The sequence below is a fragment of the Pseudomyrmex gracilis genome, unplaced genomic scaffold, assembly GCF_002006095.1.
Source record: "Pseudomyrmex gracilis isolate BER0280 unplaced genomic scaffold, ASM200609v1 scaffold_6, whole genome shotgun sequence".
Lineage (NCBI taxonomy): Eukaryota > Metazoa > Arthropoda > Insecta > Hymenoptera > Formicidae > Pseudomyrmex > Pseudomyrmex gracilis.
In genome coordinates, this window is record NW_018020590.1 from 612456 (window position 1) to 634643 (window position 22188).

Consider the following 22188-nt stretch of genomic DNA (forward strand, 5'->3'; position numbering starts at 1 on the left):
ACACGAAAATCTCTGTAAAGCGTACTCGAGATTCGGGAGTTGGGTGAAATAAATTACTTGTTGTTTTACGATTTTATTTCGCTTCGTGTGTTCTTTTGCAATTACAACCGATGTTACTGATGTTTACAACGACGTTTTCTTTTTCATTTTTTATTCTTCTTCAAGAACTACCCGGTTCGGTTTTTCATCGATAGTACTCGCGCACTTTTGAAGAGCACGCCTTGTAAAAGCTTTGGCACCGTTTGTCAGCACTTGAACACTTCGAAACATGATTTCTTTGCGTGCCTCGAATTCATTCCACGACACGTACCTCGAGTGTCGAGTGCGCTAGTACGTCGAGACTGATTGTAAACACAAGAAGAGAGATGCTGCGAGTTTAAGAATATTCCACGTTTATAAGGTTAAGGTCGTGTCTCAGCGAGAGACACACAAATATTTATATTAGTCAATATTGCGCAAACACTTGAAAGAAGGAAGTCAAGCTTTGCTATCGAAAACAGGGCGACGGCTAGAATTGGTTTGCTCGCCTTGTTTTTTAACCGAGGTTGTTAAAGAGGCGGAAAAGCCTCTGAGTAGGTTGTGTGTTGAGACAGATGTTACAAACGGTACTAGTCAATTTAAGTGTAACACCACTAACGCTTGGCCAAGCAATACTTCTAAGGGGTAAAACACGGTCGATTTATCAGGTGACGATCGATCTCGAAATCACACGCTAACGACGCGTGACAAGTAAGCTCATTTAATAAGCATTTTAGACGTAATTAGACGGTGCTCTTTATTCGTATAGATTACGCTTTAAGGTAGTGACTACTTACTTAAAAAATAAAATCCGTTGCCGTGTCTGCGCGACGAAAAGAAGTGTTGTGAAAAAAAAAAATATGCCCACGTGACGCAATATACATTTAACAGAGAACATTTCTCTGATATTGTTATTTTATCTTGTTTTTTGACAATTTTCGATACTTTTATATAGAGCATCATTTTTTTCAGGTTTATATTTGACATATAATTTTATCATCTCTCTCTTGATTTTTCTCGCACGGCTTCGTATCAGGCAATCGCATCGAGGCTTAAAAATGCATCAAGTACAAGCACCATTCCGTGTCGAGCGCTACCTGAGAATCACACAAAAGGGCATGATAAGTCACATTATAGAGATAAGAACCGTACCGTCGCGCGGACACGGCAAAACCTCGCATTTCGTAAAACATCGAAATCCATCGCGCCCATAAAACGTCTGTGAAGGCACTCACCGAAAAACACTCGCGGACACGCGAACCGTTCATCATGTAGCGCGGGAAAGAAAGAGAGAAGCAGAAATGGACGTGAAAACGACCCGGAGTGGAAATTGCGCCGGGCGAATGGCTCGGCATTTCCGCGATCTACAAAAGAGAGCGACGGGAGTTGCGGCAAAACGCGCGTGGATATATCTGGAAGAAGTAGTAGCCGTCGACGGAAAGTCCGCGTAAGAACATGACGATGATGAGGTTTTTTAGATGCGTGGCTGCTATTAAGCGGCGGCTTGTTCGGCGAAACGCGAAGTAATCCGACTAATCGCGTATAGGTGAAACGTACATTTCGAGCGATTTCCGCGACACGCGAATATAATGTAAACACGCGGAGTACAGAGAGAGAGAACGTCTCTTAGTTCCTGAGATAATAGGATGTCGACGAGAGCACCTTCATCCGCCATTATCCCGCATCCCTTTACTACTCCACGCGAGCACAGCGTATTTAGAGTCAATTTTGCAACGTTTTCTAAAAATGACGTTTATCCGAACCGTTTTTTTTTTTTACATTTAACGTTTTATGCGTTTTTTGGATCAATCAAGTAAACGGTCCGTCAATCGTGTGATCGATAATCGCTTAACACCGTCTTCGGTATCTGTTGGAAAAATATCGGTGACGCTTATCGTCTCTGATATTAATGCCATCCAGGAATGCACTCGTTGGCGCATCAATATATACGTACATATATATATATATGTACATAAATTATATATATATGTACATATATTCCGCGGGGCAATATATTCCATTCACAGCCGCGTGTGAACGTAGAAAAATCGATACCTCGTCTCGTAACCCGACATGTGAGAGACAGTATTACGCCGACAATATCTTCTCGCAGCTTGTACTTCTTACCTTTTCTATATACATTTTTCCTCCCCTCCCCCTTCGCGAAGCAGACCGGTGACAAAAATTTCCTCTCGCGAATTTTTCTCCTGGAGAGACGAGAGCGCGTCTCGACGAATCCCTCCGATGATTTTTGTGCCGACCGCAGCATAGAGAGATAGAGAGAGATGCGTATATATCTAAAACGTACAATATAACAACAACCGTGAGACGCGATAAATAAATACGCGCGTCTCACGCGCGCCGGTGAAAAATATCGCCGTATATAGCTCGGTGCGTGCGCAATTTTTCTAAAACTAAAACTCGTCGTCGTACGTGACAGTATAGCTCGCAGCAAGGCGAAGGAAACAAAATCGACAAGACTAATGATTGTTGTTACGTCGTGTAGTCATATACTTACAATTAGGTGTATACAAGTGTATACCGTGGTAGAATAATAGGACTATGTCGTGACGATAGATAACCGTGTATCACATGCCGTTTATACGCACCTGAGTTGTACACACTTCAGTTCTTGATTTGCGTTATTACACAGAGCAAAGCTAGTAATATTGACCAAATTCTCAGTTCAGTTTTCGTAGAAAATTATGAGATTAAAACGCGTACTTTCGGTTAAATTTTTAGTTCTGTTTTATTATGTGTTGAAAAGAAAAAAGATACCGACTAGTGTCGTTTCAACACGAGTCGGTGTGAACTGATATAATTTAACAGATCCGATGGTGTGTATAAATGACAACGAATATTATTCCAACCGATTGAATAGCTATCGCAACCTGAACATTTTTTCTCTTTTTCTCGTTAACAGACGCGCATACTATTTCGTACGATCGATCGCATTGCGTACCTACATACGTTTTGACAACTGTTTTGACTGCGTACAAACTCCGCTCGCACGTAATGATAGAGTAAAACCAAACTTTACATGGAGATATATATACGCGTGCGAGAGAAATACATACACACACACACACAACACACGTACACACTCACGTCCAAAAATATACATATGCTTCCGTATCTAAAGACTTACAGCCATATAGTACTTGTACTTAAGCTATAGGGAATGTTATCCTGCGTAATTCGATGTTAGATTTAGGTGACCGGGGCAGTACACGGCCTGGCGTGTTTCGAAGAATGTGTAAAGACGCTGGTTTCGATACTCGATACACGTTAATCAAGCGAGAACAAACGGAAACTTTATTGGCATGAGAAAAAATTCAAAACAAGGAAAACACGCGCAAAGTTTATAGCTTTTATAAAAACGAATGTGAAAAAAAATGAATATCGCACAGAAGCTGTAAAAGTTTTCGCCAGATCGCGAAGTTCGCACAGAGAGAAAGAGAGAGAGAGAGAGAGAGAGAGAGAGAGAGAGAGAGAGAGAGTTTTTCGAGTTACTAAAAACTTCTAATAAACTACGAGAATTATTACTACTACTACGAGAATTATTTTCGGATACTAAAGCTTTTACGTTTGTGAAGTTTTTTATACATATATATATATCTATATTATATATCTATACATCTTTTTAGACGGTCACACAAATCAAGTGGAGAGAGGTCATTTCTTAAAGCGGATAGCATTGAGAAAAGGTACTGAAACCGGCGTCGCCACTAATACAAGAATCAATAATGGGGGAGAATAGAGCGAGAGTTTGAAAGTGCTGTTCTGATAGAGCGAGAAAAACGGAGGAAGTGACATTGATAACGGGAACGCGCGGTGTTATCTCTCAGAGATAAGTTTCCGTTATGAATGTGTGTGAGGTTAAGAAAACCGGCAACACTTTTTTTTTGAAAATTTACACAAATGTGTCGTCGAGCTTTGCGCGCCGATAAGAATGTAACAAATATAACAAACGGTAGAAACAAAGCGGTTTCTGTGCACTTTGCACCGAAAGTTTCACTTTCGCTCGTGTAATACGTGCTCCAAGTAAATTAGAAATGCAAAGTTGTTTAAACAGGTTCCTAGAGTCTCGTTTGTTGCATCATTTGCCAAGAAGGGGGGCGAAACAATCGCTCAATTTCCTTCAAACGGCGACTTGCTATCTCAAAGGAAAATTTCGCACAGTCGCGCCGCAATTGCAATTACTTTTCCTCCGCGTGTCGGAGACCAATTATAATCCGCGGCGCGAGCAAAAACGAATTTCACACTTCGGGGGAGTATTTTTTTTTTCTTTTCGAAGAAATTATAATGTCTTTTGCTTCATAAATTTTAATTCGTTTACAATTCACGGTCCGACTGCTTCAAGCGTCGTCGGTATAAAAGTTAACGCCGAGCGAGAGTTTTTAACGAGGCGCGTAAAATCAAACGCGGATGCCGTCGTTTACCAACAGAAATTGAAAGAAAACAGCGTTGGTTGTTAATTACAAACACGCCAAGAGAAGCGCGTCGTCCCACGCGCGCCGTCACGAAAAGCTGAATTTCAAATAAAAATGTTCAAGCTTTTGTTTATGCTGCAATAGACGTTCGTTTGCGGTTCGGTGGTTTTCTTTTTTTGCACAACTTTCTTAATCGTTCGCGCTTTTATTAATTAGCGACCAAAAAAGCATATCGGGCTGCTAATTAACGACCTCCGCTGCTGTCTTGTTGCACGCGCGTGTTATCAAGTTGTTTCGCGAATGTTGCCGCATATGTCGTCACAAAATAACGTGAAACTTTGCAGTACCGTAGCAACAAAACTAGATGTAAGCTGTCGGCTGTTCTCTTCTCTCTCGTGTGTATGTTTGATTGTACGACATTACTCTTCTCTGTGAATTCATTGCGCAACTCACCACGCGCGTACTTAAATTATTTAATTAAATGACTCTCTAACATTACGACCGCTCGGTTTCTTCCGTTATAAAGCTTCTGCAGTCTGCAATTTCCCGTTTCGACGCGTTCGCCGCGCAAGTTGCTTGTTAAAATCTACCTCTTCGCGACGTGCGTTTTCCCGCACCGACAAAACATTTCAATAGAATTCCTTATTCATTACGTTTCATTAACGTCTGATTTGGACTTCCGCAAATTGCGACGGCTCGTCTCGAGAGAAGATATAAAACCTCATTGAATAAGAGGGAAAAGAGCGAAGAGAGAGAGAGAGAGAGAGAGAAAGAGAGAGAGTGGGCGGAAAAAATAAAGGGCACCCAAGGAGCGAGAGTGAAACACCTTTTAATTGGATGATCCGTCGATGCAAGAGATTTTAATTGGACGAGCTACGCCCGAGCGGAGCGAGTCTTCCGGGAGCAGAATCGAGCGGCTGGCTCCTCGACGTTCTATGATTCGCCTTCGGGATGACCGTACGATTCGACTGACGAGAAGACACAAGCGCTTAAGTTAATTACCACGTATCGAATTATTGACTGACGAGCGAAAGAACTCGAACTGGCCACAACTTTGAATTCCGACAAGAGTGTTCTAGTCGAATCGTCGTCAATCGAGTCGTCGGATCATCGGAGGTTCGGCAGCGCGATATATACCGAGGCCAATATATGTACGACCAGACCAATTCTCTACAATTTCTCACTTTTATATGAGCGTTATAATAATGTGAAAGGAGCGAGCGGACTTCTCAGCGCGCGACCGAGAGTTTAGTATATACATATATATATATATAAATATATATAAATATATATATATTTAACGCGCCTAGTAACGGGGTCTCATTAATAATTGTATATGTAATACTCGTCGTGGTATCATTATATATATATATAAATGTCACACACCCTCGTAATTTGTCTTCTTCGTCGAATTATCGCTCGAACATGGTGCGTCAGGCCGATTTTTTCTTGGCTCTCTCACACATGTGTCTCATATACAGTATATATATACATATAGTATATATATACATACATATATATATATATATATATCATTATACAGCGAGATGACTGTAACGACACATTTTCGCCATCGACACATTTCTCTTACAAAAAAAATTAAACACATGCCTAATTCACGTATACATATTATATATATATATATTTACACATGAAGATATATCTATACATACATTTACACTATAGCCTGTAAACGCGGTAGATATTTGTGTCAATTAATACTATAACAAAACAATGTGTTTAGTCGTGTTTTTTCTAGAGAAAAAGAGAATGAGAAACGTAGTACATAAGCTTTTCGTGTGATAAATTAGGGAAATAAAGGGTTTGAATAATTTGGGGAAATGAACGTAGCTTATAGCATCTCACACGCTCACACGCTCCGAAAGAGATTCTATATTTGCTTCGTTTTAGACGTCACATACAAGATTGTCGCTATCGGGCGACGTTAAAAAAATTAATTCCGATAAAAATCGCTCTGCGATAATTAAAACCAAAAGTAAAAAAAAATAAAAAAATCGCGGAAAAACAACTAGCCGTCAGACGTGAGGTTACAACGGTTAATAGAACCTTAATAGCCGGTATCGCACATCAATAAAACGTCATTTTCGAATATGAGTTTTTTGCAGCACAGAGAGAAAGAAAGAAAGAGAGAAATAATAACAAAACAAAACGTTATTCAATTCTTCTTTATTTCACTATAATTTCTGACTCTGTTTTTCATCAGTATTTCTCACATTTTCCTGTATTTTTGCACCGTGCAGTTGGCAGAATGTAATTTTAATCGATCTGTCTGGCAATTCAGCCAGGCGCAACTTTGCTATTTTTTGATATATCGGCAGTACATTTAAGCACGATCCGTTATGGAGAAACTGACCGAGATAATGGAATGGTTACACGAATCGGATACTTCGCTTGAACACGACATTCAATTTTAAGATAAATTCTTTTAAAAATCGTCGGACGAGTAAGTCGCATATCTGAGAAGTTTGTTTTCAGCTGCGAACTTAATTTCATATATATGTATGTAATTCCAATGTAGATTTATTTTTTAATTTAACGATGAATAAAAAGAACATTTCACTCTCGAAGCTACTCGTAAATGTAATTAAGAGTTCATTAAGATCCATTAATGGCTATTTGGCAAAAGGGTACTTTCGATGCTTTGCAAAAAAAAAAAAACCAAAAAAACTATTCAACCGAGAAGCTATTCGCGGACGTAGCGAACGTATTTCTGACGCTCTTTTTCGCGTGCGAGCGGAAAAACTCACTTTGCTGTTTCAATGACAAATATACACAGTCATATGTGAAACGGGGGTAAAAATGGCGTGACACATGTTGAAGGAGTCACATCTGGGTTGGCTTTCGAGGAAATAAATTCTTAACTCGCGTATGTAAGGATGGTAATTTTTGCGGAATGTATGTCGCAAAGAAAATAGCGTGAAAAAACGTCGTTGCGAGTAAAAGCAGCGCTCGATGTTTTTGTTTCCTCTCTTTCCGAGGCGAAGGTAAAGAAAACATCGGGCAACCGTGGGAATATCAAACAGATACAAATTGCGAGTGCAACTGAATGACATTGACAAATATCGTGTTGATGTGCTTACGCGGGTTTTGCCGCGATTTATTCAATAACTTCTCTCGTTGTCGCGGGAATGTAATGAGATCACGTGTAACTTTCGCACATTCAGCATCTCCATAATTCGAAGTTATATGCGCGGCGCGTTACGCCTTCAGCGTATTCAACTTAGTTAATCCATTAGTCAAGCCGAATGGGAAACTCAAGCTCTGATATACCGCGCATAAAAGTCACACTATATGTTCCGTGTACAAGTCACGAGAGACACGATTGGAACAAGATCGTTACAAAGCGTCACGAAAATATTGAATTTCTGAAATTTCACTTTATTTTGAAACACAGAATTGTGAAAATCCGATCTACGTGATAAAAGTTTTTTTTTTTTTTTGTTATACAATCTTTGTAGAGATATCTGTGAGAAAGAAAACAAGAAACAGAAAAAGAGGGAGAAACTGATGAAAAAGATGAGTTGAAAGGCTCAATTTACATCAGAAATTGAAATTTTAGAATCAATCTATCTTTCACATAGATCACTTCGTGTTTATCTTCCGATAGCGACTGGCTTAATGAAAATGACTAGACTAACGTTCGACGACTACAATTGTATTCTCCACTTACAGTCATTTTGCGATTCATTCACGAGCATCCGTGCGCGATTATCTCGAATCCTTGCGATAACGCAGGAACGCGGCGAAATTACACGGAACATCGAACATTTGACGCGGGAGGGGCTGCAAGAAGCCTGTCAAACAGACCGATGTCTTTCCAAATGATATGTGCAACGATTAACGATTTTTCGTTTGTAAGGAAATTGTTGAACGTGAAAGAAAAAATTGTTAACGTGTAAAAAAAAAAAGAACTTTATTATTGCATCAGAAATCGTAGGTGTTAAAGACGGGGACGTCGTCTCTCTAGTTTCTCCTCCGCGCGAAATATCTTGTATCTTATGTGTTCAGATATAGCGCTCTGTTTATTACGCGCAGAGCCGATAAGGTGTAGGTGCAGATATACATATCCCATAATTAAGACACTTATCGGGGGCAACAATATAAATGCGCTTTATACGACGCGCAGCAGATCATAACGATAACTTACGACAAACGCGAATCTCGAGCGGTATAACCGCGTTTACACATTTACGTGGGGAAAAGCGGAAGTTTCAAGATAAATCGCAGTGAGCTGTGGGATGATTAGGCGAACGTGGGATCGGTAGGTAGGTTACCACGCAGTTGTTCGTGGGTCTTGGCTCTGCTAGCACAATTAGGCGCGCACACCATATTGTTACTGTCGTCACACATACATACATACAGCTCGACATATCATTCGCGGAATATCTCACATACACACGGTGTCCATATTTACCACATATTCACGAACACATACAGGCAACGCCGGGCGACTGTCTCTGGTTACCTGCGGCTATTTCCAGTTTTGAAGCAACGTTCCCAGACGTGTGTGCGGTAATTTACTCGCCCGTCACTTCGCAACGAATCGTCGCGCAATGAATTGATCGATGTCACGTCGTTCAAAGCTCATCGATCCCCGATATATTCTTCGTTTTGTTTTATTTATTGTTTCCCACGCGAAGAGTAATTTATTTGCGCGGCGTACGTACATTTCGGTGACGTTGCTATTTAGCGTCGTATATAATTATTTACACCAGACTATTACATAATCATAAATCACAGCTGCGTGTATATGATAAATCGTATTGAAGTTTGGAATTTCATCAGTTCTTCGTAAAAGTTCTTCGTTCTTTTTACGAGGGAATACGTTTATGTTTCGGCGCTTTTTACGCGCGCTTGGCCGTGTACGTTTCTCGGTGACGATCTCCCGTACAATGGCGGAACACAACGCGGAATTGGCTTTTATGCAAAAGCACGCGCATATCACAATGCATACGTAAGCGGCATGTGGACGTTTCTCCAGGCCATTTCTTCGCGTATTAGCTTTTCCGTGACTCGCTCTATTTCCATTTCCATTAATCACCGACATTCGCGCGCCTTCGTGACAATCGTATCCACCGCTCCTCCTCTTTTCTCTCTTATCCGAATAATATGGACTCGCGGGAAATCTATTCGTCCCGGCGACTTTTTTTGCGCGCCAGGAGCGTGTTTTAATCGACTTCAAAACGCGACGCTCCCTTCTCGCGTGACAGTTGAGTTTCCGTGTGCGTAAGTATATGTGTTTTTTGTTCGCTCGCCCCCGACACTCGTCCTTGAATTTTCAACGCGAGCCACACGTCAGCTGTACGGATTTATTAAAATGCACACGCAATGTAACGACAGTCATAATCGCTAGCTGGAAACGCGATTCATCTTGAACGAAACGGAGCATTAATCACGTTTTCTCTCACACGGAGGAGCGGATACGATGTTTTTATTTCTCACTGAAATTCAATTACATTCCGAATTACGATGAGGACTGACGAAATTTTCTATGATCGTCGGCGACTTGTAGTCGGCTCGATTCTGCGCGGTGCGATAAAACTTTCTTTTTGCAAGTCCGTTGCATCGCGCGTCCTTGTTAAGTATCGTGTATCGAACGTTAAACTTTTGCCGAGATAACGAGCCCGCGTGTAATGAGCTTTTAATTACGGTCAACGAGGTATCGCAGAACGCGAAGCGGGGGATCGAATTGCCGCAAACATTAGGACCAGCGGAGTACTTAATAATAATAAGTATTTTCCGGCTAATTGGCGCACTCTTCTCGCAAGAGCAATTTGCGCAAATTACAGAGAGAGAGGAACTCCTTTCGTCCTATTCGTGAGACACTCGTGTTCATCATTGGTCGCAGGTAAACCAGAACTCATAGGGCACAGAACAGAGAGCTTTATATTCGCGAGTGTCTTTTCGTCGAGACAACACGGAGCAGAGCGGGGTTTCTCATAAATTTTGCCGCGACCCCGATATACAGGCGCGGGACAGACTTGTGAAAACAGCGGCGACTCCAGCTGTCAGCCGACGACGGCTTTGGTCGAGATATATGTTCGACACGATCGAGCGCGCGATCCGTTGAAATATAATCATCACGGAAATATCCCGAGAGTGAAACGTAGCTTTTTTTACAAATACAAATCACAAATCTCGCTCTTGACAGTCTCGACGAGCAGGCACTGCTCAAATCACGCACCTGCATATCACCGATATCGTTTCATTAAATGTCATATCATTAAAACTGTGGAAAACGGGAGGCAAAGCGCGCGTACGCGCGCTCGCCTTTCCCTCCTCTATTGATCGATGTATTTAGTACATACAGCGAAGATTTCTTAAGGCTTCTCAACCTAGCGAATATAGCGACGTCAATTGACGACTAGTGTCTGTAAGCGAATTAAAGGAAGTTGTTAAGGCCTAATAGATAATGGAAAAAAAAAAAAAAATTTGTTAGAGATGTAACGAGTATAAAACACACACGTAATATACAGACGGCATCCAATAAACAATAGGTTTAGAGTTTCGGTTGTTAATAATCAAGCGCTTGTGTCAGAATTTACATTCGCGAGGCGGATATTATTCCGTGTAGATGTATATATATTGTATTTGAGTTGTATAACTTCCATGCCTTCGAGCGCGTCTTCGTTTACGCGTTGCACGCGTCCCGTATATTAATTATTATTATTATATCCGCATTATTTTATCGACATTTACGCGCGCGCGCGCGTGTGTGTTGGAGAAGTAACTTAATTTAAATTTCAACGTGTCGCGCATCGAATTCCCGCAATGTTGACAAAAATTATCTCACATGACAGCGGAAATGTCGCATCTAATTTTGCGACGCGAGGCAAAATTTACTGAATTAACCGTACTCTAATTTACTTGCTGTTGTGCAGTAAAATTCAGCATATACATGTTATGGATAATTAATCTGCGTTCTGGTCGACGGGAAAACGTCGTTCCGCGCAGCGAAAATTCCAGAAGGGCGCGGCATGAATTTTCAGTCCGGTGATGAGAAAATCAACTTTTGTTTTACGAGAGATAATAAAGTCGTCAACTTTTAATTCGAAGTTTTTTCGAGATTATTCGTCGCTATTATTACGACGCGCTATTTCGCGTTTAATGATACGGCGATTTGGCATTTTCTGAATCGTTTCATTTCGATCAACGAAGAGAGAGGTAATCCTTATTGCCAATTAAAACCGTTCTCATCCATGATGATTCATTACGAATGCAAATTCATATATGAACGCATTGCGAAAATGGGAATTATGAGGCCTCATGTTTTATTGACGCCGCGCTTTAACGAGATTCGCTCGAAGGTCGCCACTTTACGACTAAATGTGAAAAAAAAAAAGAAAAAAACGAAACAAATATCGTCAATGCTCCAGTGTTGTCTTGTAAGCTTTTTTAAGCAAACAGAGAGAAAAAGAAACCCTTTACGCAAGACTGTTCAAGAGAGAGAGAGAGAATGGGAGCGAGCGATAGTGCGAGAGAAAGCGAGAGAAAGAGAGAGAGAAAAAGAGAGAGAGAGAGAGAGAGAGAGAGAGAGCAAAAATGCGTGAAATGCGTGAGAGTGAGAAAATTGTACCTCGAGAGAATGTGTGCGAGAAAACTTGCGAGTGTGACGCGAGCGTGAAAGAAACTGAAAGAGAGAGAAAGGAAAAAAGCGTTAAGGGACGAAATTACCTATGGCTCTAACTCTAAATACTTATTACACTTGTTATGCTCTATCGATAAGTTTATATTATATCTCTATCGTGACACAGAAATTTACGACGTGATATTATATTTATACGGGCTGTTACACAACTCTCTATCTCCGAAACTTCCATTTCATCGCGCGACCGAGCGAACGCGGATTAGCACAAAATGATGCGCAAGAAGAAATGCAAACAAAAGAAAATGCGATGTAAAGCAAGAAGAGAGAAGGTGAGAGATACACTTGAGAACGAGGAGAGCCAACTGAAGTGGATATCCCTTTCTCTCATCGGTCGGAGGGTCGAGTTCTCAGGATTTTCGTATCTTTAAGACCGATACGGACGCGATTCTTCATTGAGAATAATCGGAGCTAAAGATGACCGAAAGAAGCCCTGATGCGAAAAATATCGGTAGATGTACATACATGTGTACAAAGGAAGAGTCCTCCAAAGAAAGACCTCGGAGGCTCGCGGAAAATTTATCGCCTTCGGTCTACCGTGGACTCGAAGCGCACTATTGAACCGTGAGTCCGCCGGCTAACATACGACAAAATGCTTCTTCGAGGTCGCCGGTGGGTCGAAGGTTGATTAATGGCGAGACAAACGAGATGAGAACGGTTCGACCTGTGAACGAGAAAGAGATTAAAGGGAAAGTGGTAGTTGGATTGGAAGATAAAGAGAGAGAGAGAGAGAGAGAGAAAAGAGGGAAGACAGAAAGACAAAGAGATAGAGCGAGATTCAGATCGTATAACGCGCAGTCGATGGAGCTCGGAGCTTCTCGAAACCTGCGTTGCGGAGGAACAATAGACGGGCGAGAAGTGGAAGATGCAAACCGGGAACGCGAAGGGAGACGAGGCGGCCACAGTGTCGGAGAAGAAAAAACGGTCCTAATCTAAGCTGTTGTAGGGAGAAGAGAGGTGAAGGAGGAAACGTGGACTGTAAGAGCCGACAAAAAGAATGTTCTTTGAAAATCGCACGAGAAGACGATAGCTTTCTCCTTTTTTTTCCGTACCACACAGTCGATAAAGACTTCCTCCACAACCCTCCGCGATTTTTCCTTCCCGTGCGTTCTATCGTTCCATCCGTAATTTCTCGCTTAGATCCGTAGAATATATATATGTAGCGATAGAAACGACTCAAAGAGCAGAGCATTGTGCGTGCGCGCGCGGCCACGGAAATTAGAGCAGGAAATTTATCCCGCGGTTTTGCAATATCCGTCCGACCGGACGGTTATTAGAATATTTATCGCTTTGGGGCGAGAGAAACTTTACCAAGATCGATCCCCGCTCTTATATAGTCGCTGTTCCTCCAACGTAGTCTTCCTCGTCTTCCGTGGCCGCACGCCTTTTGAACAAAGGCTTGTGTAATTAAGCGTAGAAGGAAAGAGAAACCACTTTGCGGCACCACTGCGTTCGCGCGATCGGCACCGCGCGCTCTCTATTTCCGTTTTTTGAACTGTTACTGAGCTTGTTTTTAATAAACTTGTTTTTTTGTTTGTTAGAACGGCAGCGGACCGGGCGGCGAATCCGGCGGACGAGCGAACGGGTAAGTCATTATTTTTCTAATTAAGCTCACCTTAATCCCGTTGTTGCAAATTTATTTTTGCGCAAATCCCACACTCTCTCACAAGAGTCGCGTATCAAGTTTGATCAAATTAACCAAAATCTCGGTCACATACACACACACATACACACACGTTCATTAATCTTTAAAATGTTCTATGTTTTTTAAAGCCACACATATACATGTGCACGAGACTATGTAACATTAAATGAAACACATTTATTTATGACATAAAATGAATATATTTTATCGCGTTATTTTTTTATCAAACTCTTAATAGTAAATATAGGAAAATAAATTGTGAGCGATAACCAACCAGAAATATCTACGTCCGTTCTTCGTAAGGTGTGATTTAAGATATCTCGCAATCATTCTCTTTAAGTGCCAAATGGAAGATGAAATAAATCGCTGATAAAATGTCTTCCAATTTACCTTCCTCTCTTTATATACAGAGCAATATTTCCGATAAATTTTTATCTTAAAATATACGAACAACGAAGCATCTCGCGAGCCTGTCATTGTTGACGTTCGGAAAAAAACTATGTCGCACAAATGGCGGTTCTCAAATCTCGATATATCGCACTTTTTTACAATAACTTATTTATCCGTTAATAAATTTATTTCGTAAACCATTCTTAAAAAGTCTTCAGATTGTTTAATAAAAAAAACCTGTTCAAAAAAATTTTATTGCTATATATTTTTCGTACAATTAAAACTTCTAAAAAAATTTTAGAAAACCTCGATGTGGAAATATCGTCGAATGTAATTTTATACTTATAATAAATTGGCGTGGACTTATGGATATTCTCGGATTTCCCGAAAAGTTTCTAACAAGCACAAATTTCCTTCGTGTTCCTCTGAAGCGTGCAGAGAAATCTCTCCAAGAACTATGGCCAACTTGAGCGTGCAGTTTGATTTCGAAAGTTGAGTTCATTTCCACGCGAAATCGATCGCAGGGTCAACTTGTAAACGTTTTATCGACATTCGTTTCTTATCCGCCTATGCGAACGTTTCAAGGTTTATCGATTTCCTGAAGTTATTACGGACATTTCCAATATTGTGTTTCTTTTATATTTGCTACATCTAATTTTGTTTTTCTTTAGCTTCAACGAGAACGATATTTTGCGATAAACGTAGCAACGTGGTAGAATAATATTTATTATTAAACTACTCCGTAAAACAAAAAAACGCAAGAATTAGCTTCTTAAATCGTTTTCTTTCGAAAATGGAAGATTCGACACGTGATCGCAATCTCATGCTGACGCAAGTTCCGAAATCCTTTTTGTTGCAGGCATCCAGGCGACAATCCTTTCTACAGCACCATCGACAGCATGCCGGACATTCGACCGCGCCGGAAGTCGATACCATTGGTTTCCGAGCTGGTAGGTAGCCGTTTGCCTATTAACACCACTTCGCCATTGTGTCTCCGCGTATATATACGTACATATGTATAAGTACACTCATATACATCCATGTACACACATACATATATGTATGCCTGGACCGTCCGTACATATATATTCGTCGGAAATAATTACCAATCCGACGGAACGTTCTCGTTGTGTCGTCATTCGTTATTAACGTCGTCGTCGTCGTCGTCGTCGTCGTCGTCGTCGTTGTCGTCGCCGTCGCCGTCGCCGTCGCCGTCGCCGTCGTCGTCGTCGCCGTCGTCGCCGTCGTCGTCGTTGTCATCGTCGTCGTCGCTCTATTCTCTGTGGTCGTCGAGATATTTTTTTAAATGATTCTCGCGTTTGTTTTTTTTTTTTTTTCTATTTTTGCGCTCAGCACGAGTTTGACCTCTCAGCGATCTCTGCGGATATTGCGCGGCCGGATTTAATTAATTTGCCCACCTAGCTCGGGGGCCGTCTCCTGGTAGCGTGTGCGTGGATATTTTAGAATTTTCAACGCGTTTTGTTGTCTCGTACGCGCTTTGCAGCTATGTATCCCACGTTTGTGCTTCGCGGACGGAGAGAAAACTGGAATTAATTACTTCATCGTGCGCGCAGCGTGGTGCATTTTGCGCGGCGACGATACTTGAAAACTTTATTTCGCCGAATCGTGCTATATAAATTGTAATAACGAATATGTTCGCTGATACGGTCGATATACGGTTGAAAATTTCTGTACACACTGCTGTTCCACACAGTGCGTTGAGTGAGTTTTTTTTTATTTTTTATTTTTTTATTTATGTTCATTCCGTTATGACAGTACAGAGAAACTTGGTTGAAACATCACCAAGCAACCAACTGGAGAAACGTGTGTGGCAAATCTATTCGCGAGATGTTTGCCGATTCGAGCTATAAAATATGAATCTGATATTCTCATGCGAATCAATCGTCGGACAACATGTGTGTATCGATTATGATAATGAATTTGATACTTCGACGACCACGAGCCAGCCGCGACGCTTTGTTATTTGTTTTGTCGTGTTCACCCGAAAGAGAAAGCTGCAAAATATCGAGTCTCGATATTTTGCGCTCTATATACCTCTCCATTTTCCGACAATCATTATCCTTTGTGGGAATAATGAGTGAACGTAATGAGAAACTTTTCAACTGAAAAGTTAAATTCCGAATTTAATTAATCTGTCATCCAGACAGAAGTGTAATTCCCTTCAACCTTCTCCTCACTGTGTTTTCTCGATTGCAAAAGCAAGCCTCGCTTCTCCTCCTCCTCCTAACTTCATCCACATCCCATCTCGCGAGACGATGACGGCGACCTAAAATAAAATATCTTCGTCGCGACATCTAACTCTGTGTATCGTGTGCGACGGCATCCGAGGATTTACAAAAAACAACAAAAAAGAAAGCTAGATAACAAAACTGAAATTACGAAGGATGTATATCGCATTATCGAGATGAGGCAAAAAAAAATCCTCAGATGCTGCTCTCAAGAATCGTGTATCTTGTCGTGACCTAATTGCGTGTTTTACGTTTCAGTGTTACCGTCGTTATCTGCGACGAATGAAATTGCTAATTTTTCTAAAAGCAAAGAGCCAACAATGAGATCTGGCAAAATATCTTCTTCTACTCTCAACCGATTTCCCTCTTTTTCCCGTGAAATTCCCGTTACGAAGAAATATGATTTTCAACTTATTAACTGAATACATATTTCAACATTAATATTCTGAAAATTTATCGGTGAAATATTAAAATTAGCTCATCGGTTTCGTGCTACGCGCGAAATTTCCTATTGTAACCAAAAGTTTCATCAAAGTGCTTTTGCCTTCAAGTCTCGATTAAAATATAATATTAGATTTAACTCGCGTAATTTTTTAACTTTTCAAATTATATTTTCGCTGTACATTACGGAAATGTCGTTGTCGATCGTTCAGAGAACAAATGTAAATAAAAAAGAGTAATAAATGTGTGTGCGGGGCAAATTATTTACAAGAAGAATCGTGTGAGATAAAGAGAGATACAAAAATGTCGAAATATTCTATATTTTAACTTTTATCAGTTTTTTTTAATCTCTTATCAGCTCAGTCGTATTATATATAACATAGTGACGCACGTACTTCGAACTTTAATAAAAATGTCTTGCCTACGTCACGGATGCTATTGCGAGCTAAGTGCTCGCGTGTGCAACTAGTGCGTGATGATTTAAATGAAATTCTTAAGCAGTTTATCGATCGCAACCCGGAGAAAAGCAGCCGGTGAGGATAAGTGTGTCGCGCATAGAGTGTGAGATTTAATTTAACGCCACAAAAGTGAGACATCGAAAGTAAAGTGTAATTTTGTCGAGCTAACATTTTTTGCACATCAGAAAAAACCGAAATATTTTTAAGTGGTGCAAAGTTTTCCAACAATTTTTTACTGCAGTTCATGTTGAAAAACTATTAACTCTTTCGAGATCGTATATAACAGAATTATGAGATTGCGTATTTTTCCATCAGTTATATGAATTAATTAATGTTTGAAAAATTCACCGATTTTTCCTTCTCCCCGTAAGTAGCATCGCACTCCATTTCCTAGACTAGAAATTTTCCCCACAATCCTTCTTTTTTATTAGATTCCGCAATCCGATGTCTGTCTCCCTGTATGTTTGTCTTCCTGTTTAATGTTATCCGTTTTAATAATTGTTGTGTATATCTCATGTATAATGTGGGATCCTGAAATCTCTCTCTCGCGACGTGAAATGTAGTATTTTTTTATGTGATATCATGTCGCGAATAATATTGTCCAGGCAGTCCGTGAAAAGCGCGAATAGATTACTGGGTTATAACCGCAGAGCATTTGCGTCATTCGCCGGAAAAATTGCAGTTGCCGGCGGTGAACCGCGCGCGTTTGCAGCGCGCCCCGCCTGCATCATCGTCAAACTGACAAAATTGACTGACCACGCGTGAAATGCGATTATCGCCCAGTGTGAGCTTGCTCGTTTAAATTCATCACGGAGATGGTAAACTCTTGAGGCGCAAATTATTCTAGCGCGAAACTTATCGCACAACTCTTTCTCTGTTAAGGAAGATTTCTCCTTGGGAAAAAAATATATCTTGATTTTTTTCTAATGCATACGTTGTATATTTTTCAAGTCGCCTCTTCATGATGGATGAATCCCAACTATATTTGTCTAACATCGCGTCTTTGTGCCTATCTTGTCGACTAATTTAAAAAAAAAAAAAACTGTTTTACATAACATTCATACTATAAATAAGAAAGAAAAATTATATATTGCAAAAATATATAATTGCAAGAGAGTGATACACATACTAACCGGCATAATGCTATTTCTTTGTTTGTTCTCTGTGGCGCCCGTTGTTGTATCCACCTGAACACCTGAAAAAAACAAAACCACTCTCACTGAAAAAAACCTCTCAAAAAATCTCAAAAACTCTACCTCCAGGTCTTGAAGGTACTAATTAAATGCCTCCATAGCCAAGTCAATTAAAAGCTTGTTCGAACGTTTGCATGCGGATTTTTTATATTTGCCTTTTTTTTTTTTTGCTCTTTCTCACTATATGTTAGCTACTACGTAATACCGGCGTTTACTTTTTCTCTCGTTGACATTCTTTTCTCTCATTTGTGTTTTCTCGTTATTTAAATTTCTCTTGCTGTTGATTGCTTCGCTCTGTCTATTGTTACTTTTCTATTCAGATGTGTGTTTCTTTTCTTTTTGCTGACGATTTACCGTAAGAAGGGAAAATATACATGCATGCGTATTCCTTCTCTTGTGAGCAAATCGTTGGAGGTCGCGTTCTTCTCGACAGAATGGACCCAACGGTGTGGAAACTCCCTGATTACATCTCTAATTTGATACCAGTCCGTTACTGCTCTCGTTACTAAATAGAAACCGGAGAGTAATTTCGTTATCCGCGGGACATGCAATTTCTATCTCCACGCAAATGAAATATCGAATACGCGAGAAAACAGCATGCCACGTCTTCAGCGACTCGTTAAATTGAACACGCTGTGTGGTGTTTCGATTCGAATAATTAGAGACGGACGGGAGATGTTTGCGCTTCAACGTTTGCGCATTGTGTCGTGTGCTTTTTAACGCGGCTTGCATCTAGCAACTTCGCATTTTGCACGAGAACGCATGAGATTAACATCTTCGTGATAACAAAAATGTGTCAGTCACAAGAACAACCGCGTCAAAGTGAATTAGAACTTTTAGAGATGAAGTTTTTTTTCGATATATAATTATTTCTTCTCGTCTGCACATTTTAATCTTTCTCTCTCTCTCTCTCTCTCTCTTTCTCTGTGTAATCCAAGTCACAGTTTTCACTCATTTCTTAGACAAAATGCAATACGCATCGCAGGTAATTTTGTTTGATCTCATATGTACAGAGATTTTCTCACTTGCATGAGATTGTGTGTTCGGTGTTTTGAACCTTAGTGTTGCATGAATATCTCGACGTAGTAATTGTATTACGGGTAGTTGTGCATGTGTGAAATTAAACTAACATAAGATAATTTATAAGGACGTTTTGATATGACAATTCTTATATACGAGTTACGAAAAAAGAAAAAAAAAAACTAGCTCTGACAAAAAGCTTTTTTTGATTCGTTAATTAACTGTTTTTTGTCTCTCACCGTCGCCTCGCTTCTCTGTTTCTCGCGATGCGAGAAGAAGCGAAGCGCAATGCGGATGAGCGCAACGATATCGTTAAGAAATCCGATATCCGCGCGCGCGATAAAGACAAATTGAATTACACGGCGTCCTTCTCTTAACGTCACGTCCCACGTGTGTGTTTCGTACCATCAAAGAACATTGGGAAAAAACAATGGCGTAACAACGTGAGCATATGTACACAGATTACGGCAGATAAAAGACAGATTAGCGAAGTTAACGCCCGGTACGAAACAATAATGGCGCGTGCACGTTTTGCGGGGCGCCGTGCATAATATCTTAATTGAAATCTATGCTAAACCACAAATCCTATCGCGCACCACACCTACCTAACGCTATAATCTAATTGGATTAGATTTTCCCTCCGCGGCGAGTTTCGCTCTCCCCTCTCTTTCCTTTCAATCTCCTCTCTTTTTCTCTCTCTCTCTCTCTTTCTTTTTCTCTCCTCTGAATTTTCACAGCGACTGATTTCGACAACTAATTTATACGTTTATTATTTTATCTTCTGTCGTTTCCGCTCTATTCATTTTCGTCTCTCACTCTCTCTCTCTCTCTCTCTCTCATTCTCTATGCTCTATCTTCATTCTAAGTTCAATCTTGTACATACTATTACACATATTAGATACATACCACACACACATATGCGCGTTTCCAATCGAATATGCAAATCTACGGTTGCATTGAGACTACGCTCGACCTTATTAAGCAGGGGTCAATCTCTGATTAGCCCCTCGTATAATTTCCGTCTCGGGACTTCGACACACGGTAACGTATAATCCGATCCTTCGAGTCGAATCTTATTACCGGTTTTGATATTTGCAATCTCGTTTGTTGACCGCTGCATTAATTTTCTCTCTCCACCTAGCTTACATCTTCACGCTCACGTAGAGAGATAATTATTCAGTTAATGCATTTAAGTCTCTTGCAAATATTTGCACGAACAGACGTATCGTGGTGTTTCGCCGTAAAACAGCGGCGGTCAGTATAGCTGCTTATTAAATTTGTAACACTTCAGAAACGCGCGCGCGTTCATTCTCTCTCTGTTGTTCGGATATTACGTAATGTCAGTCCGGCTGACAACAAAGTTAGTCTGTCCGAGTTAAACATAGAGAATCTGGTAAACGTCCCTTAACATTTTCAATACAATCTCACAAAGAGAACAATTTTCTCAGGGAGTATGACGTGTATATATAATATATACCTATGTATTTATTTATATATACATATATATATATATATATCTCCCGTACATAAATCACATTTCTACTCTCTCATCTCATAATGAAACTTGTAAATAGAAATTCATATTTCTATATTTCACCTGGCATGGAAAACTGTAATGTCACCGCTTCTTTCTCCTTCACGTTATAAGATTTCTCTTCGGCTTTGGATTTGTGTTTTTTCTATCTCGCAAGTTTCTTTCACAACGGATATAATTTAATCTCGGTGTCAAATTGCTTTTTAGAAAATGTTTCGCACATCTCTTTTATTATACATATTAAAAAGATATTAAAATTTTATATATATAGTCTCATATATTATCACGATTAAATAATTTTCATGTCAACGTGAAACACCGTTTGTTTTTGTCGTGTTATTTATTCTTGTCTGAGACTCGTGAATAGTCGTGTTTCTATTATTATACGTAAATCTCGATGTTGAAAAAACTTATCTGTAAATAACACCTTACAAAAAAATTTTTCTTCACGTTTGAAGTTTTATTTACTCGTATATCTTTATGTTCTTTTCACATCTATCATTTTATTTTTGTCTATTCTGCTGTTCTTAATCTCTCTTTCTCTTTCTCTTTCTCTTTCTCTCTCTCTCTCTCTCTCTCTTCCTTTCAGTTTCTCAGTCCCAGGACTTTATCACTGACTATGCAATAGAGAGACTGGAAGGCATCATTCTTTTATCAGATGCACATTAATGTCTCATTTTTTCTCAGACTATGGCGGCGACCAAGAGGAACGCTGGTCTCACATCTGCCGTGCCTCGAGCGACGCTCAACGACGAAGAGCTGGTAAGAAATTGCCCTTTAGGCACATTCATCATCCGCACCTTCATGTCGTCATGTGTGTTAATCGACCGCAAGAAAAACGTGTTTACCGTGCGAAAAAGAAGGTTAGAAGGTATCATCCGAGCTGCCTCGGTGGTATTTAAGTTCTGTTTACAAGAGAGGAAACTTACCTTTCTATTTTCCGAGACCGCATGGGGACGACGCGCCCCATGTTACTTAGCGCGATACATAAATCGCGAAGCGAGGCTCAAAGGATTATTGCTAACTCTTTTCCGGTAATATATTAATAACCGGAGAGAACTTTTCGGCACTAATGAGAAGAAAAAGAAAAAAATGAAACGCAGTTTCTCCGCTTTTGAGAGCAAAAGTAAAACAAAAACTA

At 40.2% G+C, this 22188-nt stretch overlaps 1 protein-coding gene across 10 annotated transcripts in view; it reads left to right on the forward strand.

Moving 5' to 3' along the window:
• The window catches only part of LOC109858754 (protein unc-13 homolog B), a 168079-nt gene that overhangs the window by 111306 nt on the left and 34585 nt on the right, over positions 1–22188 (forward strand). For 7 of the 10 annotated variants that reach the window (XM_020436332.1, XM_020436372.1, XM_020436323.1 and 4 more), the window contains 4 exons: positions 13659–13702; positions 15012–15102; positions 18563–18571; positions 21735–21809. In XM_020436332.1, coding sequence (XP_020291921.1) covers positions 13659–13702; positions 15012–15102; positions 18563–18571; positions 21735–21809 — 219 coding nt within the window. The remainder of the gene's footprint in view (positions 1–13658; positions 13703–15011; positions 15103–18562; positions 18572–21734; positions 21810–22188) is intronic. The other 3 variants (XM_020436390.1, XM_020436342.1, XM_020436381.1) reach the window with 1 other exon arrangement.